The 14,399-nt window shown below is 35.7% G+C and overlaps 2 protein-coding genes across 5 annotated transcripts; one reads left to right on the forward strand and one right to left on the reverse strand.

Annotated features, from left to right (window-relative positions):
• The first annotated feature begins 368 nt into the window (after nt 1-368).
• Nucleotides 369-1,298, forward strand: LOC136414446 (high affinity copper uptake protein 1-like). Its single transcript, XM_066398462.1, has 4 exons — nt 369-505; nt 567-694; nt 745-816; nt 1,053-1,298. The coding sequence occupies exons 1-4, from the start codon at nt 467-469 to the stop codon at nt 1,261-1,263; spliced, it is 450 nt and encodes a 149-aa protein (XP_066254559.1). The 5' UTR covers nt 369-466; the 3' UTR covers nt 1,264-1,298.
• A 420-nt stretch (nt 1,299-1,718) lies between these two features.
• LOC136414443 (KAT8 regulatory NSL complex subunit 3-like) lies at nt 1,719-6,354 on the reverse strand. 4 transcript variants are annotated; one of them, XM_066398454.1, is made up of 13 exons: nt 6,285-6,353; nt 5,824-6,233; nt 5,512-5,773; nt 5,178-5,457; nt 5,018-5,130; nt 4,782-4,966; nt 4,583-4,730; nt 4,340-4,529; nt 3,338-3,661; nt 3,064-3,153; nt 2,605-2,847; nt 2,315-2,544; nt 1,719-2,261 (listed from the first exon to the last, which is right to left on the reverse strand). In XM_066398454.1, the coding sequence occupies exons 1-13, from the start codon at nt 6,336-6,338 to the stop codon at nt 1,866-1,868; spliced, it is 2,925 nt and encodes a 974-aa protein (XP_066254551.1). In that variant the 5' UTR covers nt 6,339-6,353; the 3' UTR covers nt 1,719-1,865. The 4 variants fall into 4 exon arrangements, with proteins under 4 accessions (XP_066254551.1, XP_066254553.1, XP_066254550.1 ...); XM_066398456.1 differs by having other exon boundaries at nt 3,064-3,198; nt 3,593-3,664; XM_066398453.1 differs by having other exon boundaries at nt 3,338-3,664.
• Nucleotides 6,355-14,399: the final 8,045 nt, after the last annotated feature.

The following is a 14,399-nucleotide window of genomic DNA, read 5'->3' on the forward strand; positions in this document are numbered from 1 at the left end:
TATCAACTGCTAAATCTGAAATCTTTCTTCAAAGACAATTTAATTAACACAACAATTAATTTAAAGTTCATCTCTAAATTTGAGAGGTGAAAATAATAATTTGGATAGCAGACAAACCATAGAACACACATAGGGGTGTATCTAGAATATTCAATCAAGAACCTATTAAAAAAGTGCCGTATGAGGCATAACTTAATTATTTTCTCCAACGAGGCAAATCTACTATTTGCAATCCTTTTATTTCACAAGATTACTAAATCTTACTGTATATTTAAATATAATGTTATCAGAAGATAATATCACCTATTAAAACACCTTTCATAATACAATCAACAAAATCTTTAACGAAGCAAGTAAAGCAATTCTTTATCTAAATCTCTCGATTGTGTATCAGATTACTTTACATACTAAATAGGTACCTCACACGATTGCTTTATAGTCTAGGTCAAAATTTATTCTGAAAAAAATGTTGGAAATGAACATGGACGATATGATGATTAACTACGTGAGTATTAGTTTCAAAAAATTTCAACTTAAACCACGAACTTGACTGTTTGCCTTTACAGTTCACGTTTTCAAAAAGCGCAACGGTTTTGTTCAAATTTTGGAAATTTAATTCTGTTGGTGGTTTAATCGGCTCAATGTTTGCCATCTACGCGATGGCGTTTACGTATGAAGGTTTGAAGTTTTTCAGGTCTGTATTCTCCGCAAGTTTAATCACCTATTTATAAGGGAATCTTTTAGGGCTTATCTGCTTATGAATGCAACCAGCATTAGACAAACCAATAAAAATTCTGGGGACGACAGATTCTCGCAGTAAGTATCAGATGCCAATAAATTTTTTAGAATCAGTTATTCAATCACGGTTCAAAAGTCGATTCATATAAATCCGATTGGTACTTGAAACACCTCATAAGAAAGGTATTCTTATCGAGCATGAAATTAATTTGACAACTATGCTAATATCGTGGGTTCAAGTATCAGTTGGGTTTGGCTGAATCGACTTTTGAATCACGATTGTACAACTGAGCCTTATAGTTGTTTCTTCTTAGACTGACAATATTGAGCAAATCGCATCTCATCCAGACCCTATTATATGGAGTTCAAGGCACTCTCAGCTACTTTTTAATGTTGATCTTCATGACTTTCAATGGGGGGCTTTGTTTTGCTGTGGTTGGAGGTTTGGTGTGTGGGTATTTTGTTTTTGGATGGCGAACACCTACTAGTGTGCAGAACAATGTAAATGACGACCATTGTCAGTAATGCATTATTTGAAAATCACTTCAAAATATACCTTTCGCCCGTAACTATTTAACTATTTTATCTTTCTGTTATGCGTTTTTATTCCGACTACTTACGATAGAGCTTTTGAAATGGGACCACCATTGAAACATATTGTATGATTGTATGAAAAAAAGCAACGATCCGGTGATATACCGGGTGACCAAAGAACTAACGAGATCCTATTTTATAATGCAGTATTGCATAATATTCTTGCTGTGAATTTAACGGTAAGACAACAAAAAAAAATATTTTTGGGTAAAGGGAAAAACGTCTGAAAATGGCGAAGGAGGCGATTGAATCTGGGATATTAAAAGTTCGTAAAGATTTGCGATAAATTTACAGGCACTTTTTGCTAATAAATCTATTTCCTTCTCCACTATTACGAATTTTATCTAAAAAATGGCGAAGGAAAAAAAACAACATGGAACACTATCTTTTTCATAATAAACAATTGTTCTCTTTGAAACATCAAAAGTCGACGCATAGAAGATAAAATACAATCTTCTTCTGCAGGTAAATCAGACTGAACGCAACTTTTGCCGGTATCCAAGTCATCACCGAAAACACACTAAAGTATAAACTCACAACTTCAAATTCTTTGGCGGTACATAGTCAGGATCATCATCTTCCATAGCTATTTGTTCCTCCTCTAAAAATTGCCTTTTGGCCAATACACTGAATACCCCCTTGTCGAGTCCCAATCCGGGCTTTGGCACTGCTGTAGCCTCAATTTCAGTCTCCAAATCGACATCTCTATTTAAAGAAACCGCAGTGCTGGGTCCATGGAACAAGAATGGCTCCATGGACTTTTTCGACAAAATAATTTTAGTATATTTGGCGGGCTGCTCCATCATCGAGGTGGTATTAGGCCTCTTAACTGCCTCCGGACTAATGATGAAGTTATTAAGGCCGGAGCATGCAGTCGGTTTGTTGATGATTACGTATTTGTTGGTCGGAGTTGGCGAAATGAATTTTGGCTAAAAAAAATCCAGCATCACCTGGAAATCAACTTTAAACATTGAGATTTAACCTTATCAACTTGGTCCACAGCGCTAGAAGTAGAAAGATCAGTGGGCATATTTGGATCTATCAGCTGATTATCATCGGCGAAAATAATCGGCAAATCCATGATCTCTTGGGAGGTCAAGTTCGTTGGAGGGGGAAAATTTGTCTTTATTGGCAGTGGAAAAGTAGGAAACGGCGGTTTTTTCACGGGCAATGGTTTAGGGGAGCGCAAGATCTTTGTGTTTGTAAAAGGTCCTAAAAACCAGAAAAAGTGAATTGAAAAAATGTTCCATTTAAAGTTCAAAGTGAACAAACTTATGGGTTGATTTGTGCTTTTTCCGGGCACAGTCAATACGAGAGGCATACCACCACTGGTCTTCATGTTAATATTGGGTTTGGCGGCCTTGACAGATTTAATTTTGCCATCGGGAAGAATGACCATGTTACTGCTCGTTGCCCTCTGACCTAAACCGATTTTAGAGAGATCAATAGTACGTCTCGTTGAGTTGGAAATCAGTTTGGCTGCGGTCTGGCTGGTCAGCTGTACGTTTTCCAGGACTACGTACAAAGAGAGAGTAACACATAAGAGAAATTGTCTAGAAAGGGAAATGGATAGGAATTTTTTTACAATATTTCTTACAAAGACATGCAAGGGAAATGGAGTGTGGTGAAACAGCATTTTACACGTCCAAGGATGTCATAAAGGCCAGTAGATTCACGATTTAACTGTTTAAATAACTAAATTAATAAAGAATTACTGCAACTTTTACTTACTTTTTATGGTTGCCGGAGATGAAGGTATAGGTTTTTGGCTGACTGCCGGAATGGTCTTAATGCCGCCTTGTAGGAGGGTGGAAAGTTGACCTGCTGGCATTACGTTTCTACCTAAGTTATAGGCTTGCAACCGCGCTGAGTGATAAATAATAATGATATTAGTTAAGTGACTGAAACGTGCGAAAATCAAGGCTCTAAACCGGATCAGTATATTACATCAAATAAGCACATTTTCAGCCGAATTTTCTCCCGCTTCCTTTAAGTTTTGTCTGACCTTTATTAGGTGCTTCCTCTCCCTTTCCAGATCCCTTTCTCCCCCCAGTTTCTAGGAAACTTCCCATCTTGATAACACGCTTCTTCTTGATCGTCCCTTCTGGTTTAAGAAGGAATTTATGGTTGATAGAAGTGTCGAGAGGGCTTTCAGAGGCTGAGGCCGTATCAGAGGAATGAGGAGATTTTGAGGGATAAGACAGGGAGGAAAGGGCGGAGCTACTGTTTGAGGCTGTAAGAGAGGCAGAGGGAAAAGTACCTTGGGCTACTTGAACGGCCCACTTGGCTTCGAGCTTGCATTTGGATTTGATGGAGCCTGCTGGACGTCCTACTACAAAAAAAAAAATGGGAGTCTTTGCTGTTGTAGAATATATTTGAGTCTGAGAAGGGAAAATTGCGTTTGATTAACATTTCAGATAACAAGATCGTTTAGGGCCAAATTGTTAATATACTGCTAACTTTAATAATAAACTATTTCCTATAGAAACCAAGAACCCCAGGCTCAGTTTAAACGCTTCTGTGGAAATTAGGTACTTAATTAAAATGGACATTAATATTTTGATATTTATATAGAGAAATTTAACATTCTCAGTGAAAAAATTTAAAAAATGAAATTAGGACTCCTTTGCCATTGCCAAATAAAAAATTCTTGACAATGACAAAAGAGACATGTCATTAATCATCACGACGACGATCAAGAAATAATCTTGGCAATGATGAAGGAGGTGGGGCGGATTCTTGAGTTTGAGAGAAAGCAATGATATATAACTTTTAAGGTAATTAAAAAAATCGTTCCTTCACCATTATCAATACAATATTAGTGAATAAAATATACAAGGTTTGTTTTTCAGATCTGTGAATTTACAGGATGTTTGCAGGCAATTTTGACGTCATTCCCAAGAAACCGTTCAATCTCTCAGCTTTAAGAGCACATTAACCTCCTTATAATATAACATAAAATGTTTTTGACAATGGTAAAAGAAATATATGCATAAAGAAGGCATACCTGGTCGGGCTATACGCGATGTCGGAGATGACGGTTCGCTCTCTATAGAGCTAGTATTGGAGTTGTATCTTTTCCGTTCAATTTTATTTTTTTTTTGAAAATCGCCGGCTGAAACACTGGTAGGTGATTGACGCACCTGGGGCGGATAGGGTGACAAAATTAAACTACTTATAAACTCCCCTACTTCATCCTGAAAAAGAAAAACAGCTGATAAAACTTTGTTAAATTAAAAAAAAAACTCACTATTATGCACTGATCTACAATGCTCTGTGTAATGCCCTCTTCACGCCTCTTCTTCTTACTAACAACAAGATTATTGTCAGCAGATCCAACCACTATTAAACCAGTTTCAATCCTCATTCGTTCTCTCAGATCTTCCACATCCTCTTGGCTGAAATTATGGATTATAAACTGCCAACAATTGTCTGGAAAATATGCTTACAAGGAGGTACTGGAACATTGGCCTATAACAAACAATACAGGGCACTGTAGTTCCAGTAAATTATCATCTGGCTCCCCTCTCCTCCCCTCAGCTGTCAACATGGAAAAACCAAGGCTTACCACACAGAAAATGTTCTCTACTTGGGCCAATTGGAGGGCTAGAGTTGCCCCAGCACCCACTCCAACCTTAACCATTAAATTGCTATTAAAGGCAATTTTTAAATTTTGAATATTCACCAAAATTATATGTCTTTCAGGGAAATTTTCCTTGGCTTCCTGAATTCTTCCCCTTGCCAGAGAGAACATTTGATCTAGGTAATTAGTCATGGTCATGCGATGACTAGAGGAACCTAAAATGTCAAATTTATTCCCATGTATTTTACTTTCCCACACTTACCGAAGTTAATTGGGACTGACACTACAAGTCCTAAATTTGACAATAGGGCCAACCACTTCTGGTGCCTTTTTGAAACACTGGGGGCACAAGGCATCAGTACTAATACTGGGTTAGAAGGCAATTTCTTTGGTTTATCTTGAGCTAGGCTGGTCTCTACTGGATCCCATGGTTTCTTCAGCAACGGAAGTAAATTCTCAGTATTTAAAGGCCCCATTCGATTTGTGGCACTTGGGGCATTTAACAGCTTCTCCAATAGTTTGGGAGTTTTTGACATTAAGGTCTATAATTACTTTAAATTCATAAAGTTTTATGGTGTCAATTTACAAGGAATTACCTGGAGAATATCTAAATACGAGGATAAATTCTGTTGGTCTAAATTATCAAGCAGGAGCTGATGAATCCATTGAAGGAGTTTGATATCATAGGAAAAGGAGTTGAATAAACGTCTGACTCTTTGGACTGCCTTATCTATGATGGCTCTTCGAAGAACTGGTTCATTTTTTAGGTTTGAATAAGTCATTTTCCCCAAATAAAAGTTGTTTAAAATGTTGACAAATCCATTGAATAATCTATGCTGAGCATGAGACCAGTTTGCCCTAATACAAACTCATTTGACCTCTCAACTTTAGCACATCAAAATACTCACTTAACAATCTTTTCCTCCCAATTCTCATCATCACTATTGTGTCTCACTAAAGTGGCATGTTTCTCACATTCCATCATCAAACCTCTAGCTTTCTCCATATCATAAGCAGGGGCTGGAGGCTCTACATCAGTCAAACCATCTACATCGACAAAATCATCCCCACTTTTTGGCAAACCAGTGATACTAAACAGTGGTTTTGCACCCAAACTTTTAGCACCAAACAGCATTTTTGTAGGTTTCAAAAAGGAGGATTCCGGCCTCCAGTTCCAAGGCCGGGCGTAGCAGTGGTCTGTGCACACAGTCCAATTCTCCCTCTCAAACATGTTGGTAAATCGTATTGGATAGGAGTACTTGGCTCGTTCATTTTCAACCATCGTGTTTGACAAGGCATAGGGTCTTTTAGAGGTTAGCTAGATTAGGAGGGGGCTAAAGAGGATTTAAAGATGTAAGCAATGGGATACCTCTAAGGGGATGCTTTGGGATGTAATGTCCTTGTAAGGGAGTAATAAGGCCATCAAGCAGAACAGGAAAAAATTTCACACAAATTGGGTGATTTGATTACTAAAACTCAGCAAGTCGTTGATAATATTAGCAAATGGACTTTGAAAATGCACCAGACAACCTGAATTCTGATTTTTTTGTCAGTTTTTTAAAATTATTAATAAATATTAAATAATGACGCCACTTTGGTTTTCAAAATTAAAATTAGGAATGTTATGGAAAGAACTGAACGAGTTGTGGGAAACAGGTTATTTACGACACGTTCCAAGAACAGTTCTTGTCAGAAGAACGCAAATGATCCTTTTTACAGTCCAATCCTTTTACATCGCCAGAAGGAAGTTACAGATGATGCGACATTTAGAGCTGCGGGGAGATACCATGACTGATTTCATTTGTTCTATAAGTTTTTTGCCATTTTTATGCTCATTTAAAATTCATCTCTTTAGACAGATTCTCAGATTCTCCCTGAAGTCACGAATAATTGAACGTCCACCAGAGCCGCCTTGAGAGCCCACTTTATCTACTTTATCTAAGTTAGTATTAGTCTTACAAATTCAATTTCTGGACTGTCTCGTCCAAAATAAAAGTTAAGTTTTTTTTCGGGATTATCCACCGCGAAACTTACCAAAATGCGAATTTAACATCATACGTTTCTATATACATATATTAATTTCTTTCGTCATTGTCAAGAATTTTCTGTTAATGGTAAAGGAGAAAAGAGTATTCTTGAAACTAAAGGATGTTGAATGTTTTCTTGAGAATGTCGTCAAGATTGCTTGCAAACTTCCTGTCACTTCTGAAATCTGAAAAAGAAACTTGGTTAATTTCGTTCGCCAATGTCAAGAATTTTGCATTGATAATAATAAAAGAACGATTTTTTAATTGTGGGAAGAGCGATTAGCATATTCTTAAAGCTGAAAAATTGAAATATGTTTTTTTAATAATTACGTCAAGAGTATTATGTCACTTCTTTTTCTCATATTAAAAAAATCCCACTTCCTCTTTTGTCAGTGTGAAAAATGATTTTTTGATAAGTTCGTCGCACTGAATTTCGATCATTCTCCTTTGCCACTGTTAAAATTTTTATCCGCCGCTCCTATTGTCGAGGAAAAATTAAGAATACACTGATCTCCTACGTTCTTAAGAGATTCTTCTTGACAATGGTGAAGGAAATAAATACATATAGAATACATACTTGGTCGTTCTGTACGAGAAACCGGAAATGGCAATTCGCCGTCTATACTGCTGCTATTGAAATTGTATATATATATTTTTCCTCTCAATTTTTCTCTTTTTTTTAATAAAATTGTATCTAAAATTCAATTAAATATTTCCGTTCCACTATTATTATAATATATATAGAGATACCCTTATTACTCGGAGTATGCTCAGAATGTTTTTCACCCTTTGCTGTATATGTTTGAAGGGAAAGATTTATAGTCAGATGTTAGTCTTGCCATATATGTCTTTAAGTCTAAAATTCAAGATTTGTACGAAATGGCTTCTTTACACTGTCGCATTGGGCTAATTGACTATTATTATTTGACAATGTAAAAAAAAACTCCGAATAGGACTTCTTTGATTACACATCGTGAATATGTAAATAAAGAAAACAACTTTGTTGTTGAAATTGAAAAATTGCAGTTATAATAGAGAATAACCAAAAGTAAGAATAAAAGAACTAAAACGCTGTCAGTGAAGTGAACCCTACCATCGTGACTGTCGTGATTTAAAAATGAATATAAAAATGAAATGTCTGTTTAAAGGCGCGGTAGCCAGCATAAAAGTTCTGTTTGTACAATATGCCATGACTTGTATTTCAATAGGTATAATAATAATAAAAAAAACTATTTCGTTCCGCAAGAAACGTTCTCAAAAAGATTTAAAAAGTATTTCCATGACGGACAATTTTTACAATTTTGGAAATGATCAATAAAAAGGAAATGGGCATATAGGATGTGCCTTTCCTTCGATATCTCCGGGCCTAATTCCAAATAGAAAAAACACTTTTGGGTAATCTAGGAGTCTCACGGTCTCGGTATTTGTCCATCGTTCTATAAAGGGATGGTTATCAAGTTTTCTAAAGAACAGTTGAATAAATTAGCGGAAAGCCCCCCTCCCCCCGCAATTGTTCGAGTCAGTTCCAATAATGTTCCTATTCCATAAGATTTCTATTTACAATGTGTCGGGATTATGTGTGTGAGTGAGTTTACCGATTGGGATGTCGGTATTAGTGTAACATGCACCTGGAGTGAACAGGTTCGTTCCACGTTATAGTTCCTGCTAGACACGCAGGAACGATCAGTATTCAACCCGACAAAAAAACTGATCCAGTGGATTAAATACGCGCTTTTCCTACTAAATCACTTTATTTTGCACAGAGTTAAGGTTTGCATTAATTATCACAGCTTGGTATCTAATACTGAGAATTATGTTGTGGTACTTTACCTCGAGAGAGTTCAGAGTAGAAAAAAATATTTTTAGGGGGTTGTTTTCCCTTTTAACGGCTAACAACCCTTTCTGTTCGTCCGCCACTGTCACCCGTCAAGTGAGACTTTCCTGACAATGTCACTTGCCGGTGTAAGTTCTCGGAGAGCACGATCTCTTGAGTGGTGTATCACAAATATTTCATCGATCGCTAACAATTGACTGACAAAAATGATAATCGAAGCAAAGGGCATCCTATTATCTTTTTTTTTCATCACATTTTTCAACGAGTGGAAGTGAGACAAATTCCTGCTGCGACATATCCAGCGCTCTATTCTCAATCACTCTATTATTCCATATGCTCCGTTTGTTTAGAGTTATCCTAAGTCTTAACGCGATTTATGTAAACAATGCCGGTAATGTCTACAATAGCGCTGAAATACTCATGTTTATTTAGTTACTTTGCATATTTAAAAGATAGAAGATTAAAGGAAAGACACGAAACAAATTGATTTCTGCATTTTAAAGAGCTATCTAGAAATTAAGAACTTTCTACATTACAATTTGATTTTACTATTTTCTGTAAATTTTATGTTTCAATCAAAAAGTAACAAAGACTAAGAGATAACGCTTGAGCAACCCTTATAATTGAGCTTAATTAATTTCTTCAAATAATGTGACAAAACCGTCAAAGAAATCCCCAAGCATTGTTTTCGATTTCTTCACTCGAATCTGTCTTTGAAAAGTATATAGGGCACAATAGGGTTTGTTCGAGAGAGACTGAAGGGGAAAGGTTTTTCCTAAAAGACTATCGAATGCCAGTTACTTCAGTTGACAATGGAGTCAATTTATTTGCTTACAAAAGTTTATTTTAAGTTTAAAGCTTTAAAATAAATTAATATAGACTGCCTAGACAGCTCCATTCAATTTTTCAATATTCCATACCTCACAGCGGCTTTCAAAAGCGTTCTTACCCCGTCGAGAGGGCTTAGTCGAGTTTTTCGACCCCTTTAAACACATATTGAGAAGCTTTAGTTTGAAGTTTCGATGCGGTGGTGATGGCGAAGCTGTGGAAGCACGTGAATAGGATAAGAGACTTTAGAAAAAAAGACAAACTTATAAGTAGCATAAATACATATAACGGAAGCGGGAATTTTTTAGAGAAAATTGGTACGCCACTGATCGAAACTGAAATTTAGGAATAGGGAGGATTAAATAAAGTGGAATTATTTAGGACTGAAATCAGTCTTCGGAAAGAATGAAATAAATTACCATTCTCATTACCGAGAGGCGTATGACAGACACATATTCCCGACATGAATATTCAGTTACGAAGAGATTTTGTCAGCTGAAGCTAAGCTCAGACGCTCTATTTAAAATGCACGTTTGCACTAATCCGAACAGAACTTGTTTACAATAGGCATTAAAACGAAAAAATGCTTGGAAAATTACAGTAATTACCTACTTACCGCTTATTTCAAAATTGCACGGGTGATTTACCCTAATGCTGCGCCCCGGAACTATTAATTCTACAAGGCGTTACCTGCAATTGCAATTTTGTATCGAAACCAGGCGGGGTTTAAACGCAATTTGAATGAATGGGGTTTTAAGGGCGCACGTTATAAGTTCTTGTCTATACATATAACTTCCTCGATGTTTACCATTCAGACAATGAGGACCTCGTTGAATGCTTAATATTTAGGTTGGCGCCTTGAGGATTGGCTCGGGGGCAACGATCCTTGACTTGGAGGAAAGAGGAATTTTTTAATAATTAGGAATTTAAACGATGAAAATTCCTCGAATTAGAGATGCACAAAAACAAAGTGTAAGTTAGCGCTTGTCGTAAAGTTGGTTTAGGGAAAATTAAAAACTCTCAGGAGATGCAGGGAATCTGATAAACAGAACTTTTAATTTAATGTGTACTTAAATCTTTACAAAATTTTAAATATAAAGCAAAAAGAAAAAATTTAATTTAAAACGATAAAAACTTCAAGCGGATCAATTAGTTCAGGTCCCAAAGAAAACTCTCAATACTCAATAATGTATCCATCGATGAAGAAAACTTCCAAGAATTGTAAACGAATATTGCAGTTAGCTGCTGCCGTAGTAATAATACTAATGGAAAACCTTTCTGAGTAGATATATTCCGATCTAACGACCCCATTTAGTAGAGTTACAATGCAGGACACCTCGTGTAGAAATTACAATTTTTACGCCGTAATTTCAAACACAAATAGAGGCGACAATAACGTATATTAATGGACCATAAGGGCTAACTATCTCTAACCCTAGCTGTTGGAGAAATTTGTTATGTCATAGGTACGACAAAACCATAAGGTTGAGCAAAAAAATGTATCATTATCATTCTCTGGATATTGTTTAGGGAATAAATCTCCGCGCCACTTTAATCTTTTTCCTAAATGTGAAGTTTCTTTATTGCCACCAACAGCTGCTTTCCATTTTAGATGCTGAAGCACAGCAAACAGAAATACGTAATATTTTAAAGTTTCCTTTAACGCTTTATGGAATTTTGCACTCTATAGGTTTTGGAATTTGTTAACTTTCCAAACTCAAAATGGCTCGAGGAAAACTACTTTTAATATTATAAGTTTTTCTCGGCTTTACAAACATGTGATGTCTTTTTCATTTCATACTCCTGCACCTGCATTTAGGATCAGGTTATAACTTTTTATTCAAGGCGATACGTATATGTACAGGGTGTCTCAGTAACTCTGTTACAAGGCAATATCTCCGTTATGGTTAGAGATACTCGAAAATGTTTTGGTGCTTCTGAGCTCTATACAGCCAAAAATCGCATATGGCATTTAAAGGCAAGGTCTAGGAATAGGAAGACATAATCATTATTTAATCAGTTTAAATCGTGGAATCTAAAAATGCAAAAATATACAGGGTGTTAAATTTAAAATAATTAAGTTGACATTGACTCCCGGTATAACCGGAAGTAGTAAAAACAGTAAAGTCCCACCACATAATGCGTTTCATCAAACCAGAACATTTTCGAGAATCTCTAACCATAATGGAGATATCGCTTTGTAACAGAGTTACTGAGACACCCTGTATAGTCAACGGGCTAAGGGTGTATTTTAGCAATTTTGTTGAAGTTTTTCAGCACTCTTATCTGAGTTTAATTGAAAGTTGCTTGCATGAGAAACTGCAGTGCGCGGATTCCCGCACAGGCCAACTTTGAAACAGATTTCCTGGCTTTAGAACCTGCAAACACCTTGGCTGATTTTCATGGAAAAAGGTTCTGAGAGTTCGTTCTTTTTAAAATTGCTGACAAATACTCAGCGTGAAAAATACTTTAGTCAATGCCGTATCAAAAGTTGTTAATTTTCAACCCATGACATTTCTTAGCTGCGGTTAGTTCAGAAGTATCGTTATAATGCCGTTTGGTGGGCTTGGTCGAGATCTCGGATTGGTGGATTTTCGTTTCTTTGACGATTCAAAAAATTAAAGAAGAATGTTTTCAATAATTTATTTTTTATTTAATTACCTTATAGCTAGATTCAAACACCTCACCCTATTAAAACGAAATAAACTGCGTCTGAAAGACTGTTTTTTGCAGAATCAATGACGTAAACTAGTTTATACTAAGAAAATATTTTTAATATCGTACGAAATCAACAAAAAACGTAATGCGCAATACATTAATGGTGTTCATACAACTGTAAAAATTAAAAATAGTTTTCATTGCAATATTATTTGAGAGTCCTTGACGATATCTCGAATTGAACGTATTTGAAAGTTTTTTACTTTTAGCCTACAACAAAAATTACAGGGGTTTTTATAAAGCTTCTTTTTGTTATGAAACTTTAGCAAAAATAACAATATTAACGTCTCCCACAGCAGCGCTTAATGACGTTTTGAAAAATTAAAAAATATCTTTCAGTATTTTTACGAGGTAAGGAAAGATTTCATAATTTTTTCGAATTTCACAAATTTAACAACACCTCTTTAATTGTTCTCGTCTCGTACTACGGCGAAAAGATATTGTTTGTTGATCAACGTAGTTCCAATTAAATTTTCCAAAATGATATTATTACGTGATATGTTACAAGTAGATTACAAATAGACATTGTTTAACTTTATGCGAATCAATCCGTGCCACTGATTCTGCAAAAAATGCTCTTTCGCACACAATTTATCGCGTTTAAATAGAGTGAGGCATTTAAATTTAAACATAAGGTAGGTAATTAGTTGAAAAACTACAACTTTTTGAAAATATTCTGTAATTTTTTTAATTGTCCAAAAAACGAAAATCTGCCAAACATGTCCCGAAATACCCACGAAAGCCATCAATCACGTTATGACTGCTCTGAAATAATTGTAGCGACCAAATGTGCAGTGGGGTGAAAATTAACAATTTTGCATGACTTTTTCTTTACCTCGTATGGTAACAAGGTTTTTTTAAGACAAGTGTTCACCAATGCTTATAGAAGAAGCGAACTTTCAAGAACTTTTTTTGTGCATTAAAAATCAACCAGGCCTTTAGATATTTTTTATGAACCGCTCATATCTTCAAACTTGATAATTTTTAGTTAAAATGACACTCAATTTTTGAATTAACTTCGCCATGATCTAATAAACAAAAACGCCAATCAGCGAACTGTCCATTAGAGCGAATGAACTCATCAAGCGCAGCCATTGCTTTTAATGGCCAATTGTGTCCTTTATTTAGCTTTAGAGAGTTTTTCTTCAAATCGTACTAGGAAAATTGTCCAAAAAATCAAAATTTTATTGATGGACTCGTCACTTTTCGCTGATGACTTTTCAAGCTTCTACTGCCCAAAGTGTGCTTTAAATTTTATAGGGAAACCATAGTGAATGAACGGTTTCGAACTTCCAAACTATTACAGACCCTCAATCTGACCTATATTAGACCACAAATGTCCATTTATTGACCAAATTAGAATCGCTATTATGTCTTCCCCCAGGAAGCTGGAAACTAATATGTCTCCCATAATGTCTCTTGACCTATTTCGATTATCTCGATTAGAATTGTTGCGAAATTGCTATTGCGCTTTTAGACCCAAGGCTTTTAATTTTATTTTTTGATCTACTTAAGGGTAAAATCAAGACACGCAAAAGGAGCGTAATCAAGGTTATTATATTAATCTACCCACGGAACTTGGCAGTGTAATAAAAGCTGCTGAAACGAAAACTTCTTAAATTATATTACAGATGTCCTTAAAGTTTCCCAAAGTAGTCGGGCCATTATTATTAGAAGGAGTTAATTCGGTTTTCCTTGGGGAATTTCATTATTTTCTCATCTGCAAAATCGAGGAGATTCTTGTGTAAGGGGTGAAAAATGGGAATGTGTTTTAGTGTGCAATAGCCAAATTCTAGGGCTCGATAAAAAAGCTTAATCACAACTTTTAATGGGAAATTTTCAGCTAATTTTTTCTTGGAAGCCTACCCATAACGACTTCCGAGAACAGTTTTGAATGGAGACGCGAGAGCTCAAGAATAACGAAACTAATTTGAGAGTTTGGCAAACTTTGTTTAATAATTATCGTTAATGAAACGTCTTTAATAATATACCTGGAGCACTTACTCTGGATTAATGAGAAATAAAACGAAGATGAGTACGGCATCGAGGAGTCTATCTTAAAATGAAAACGTTTTAA

This window comes from Euwallacea similis, chromosome 17 (assembly GCF_039881205.1).
Source record: "Euwallacea similis isolate ESF13 chromosome 17, ESF131.1, whole genome shotgun sequence".
NCBI classification, from domain to species: Eukaryota; Metazoa; Arthropoda; class Insecta; order Coleoptera; family Curculionidae; genus Euwallacea; species Euwallacea similis.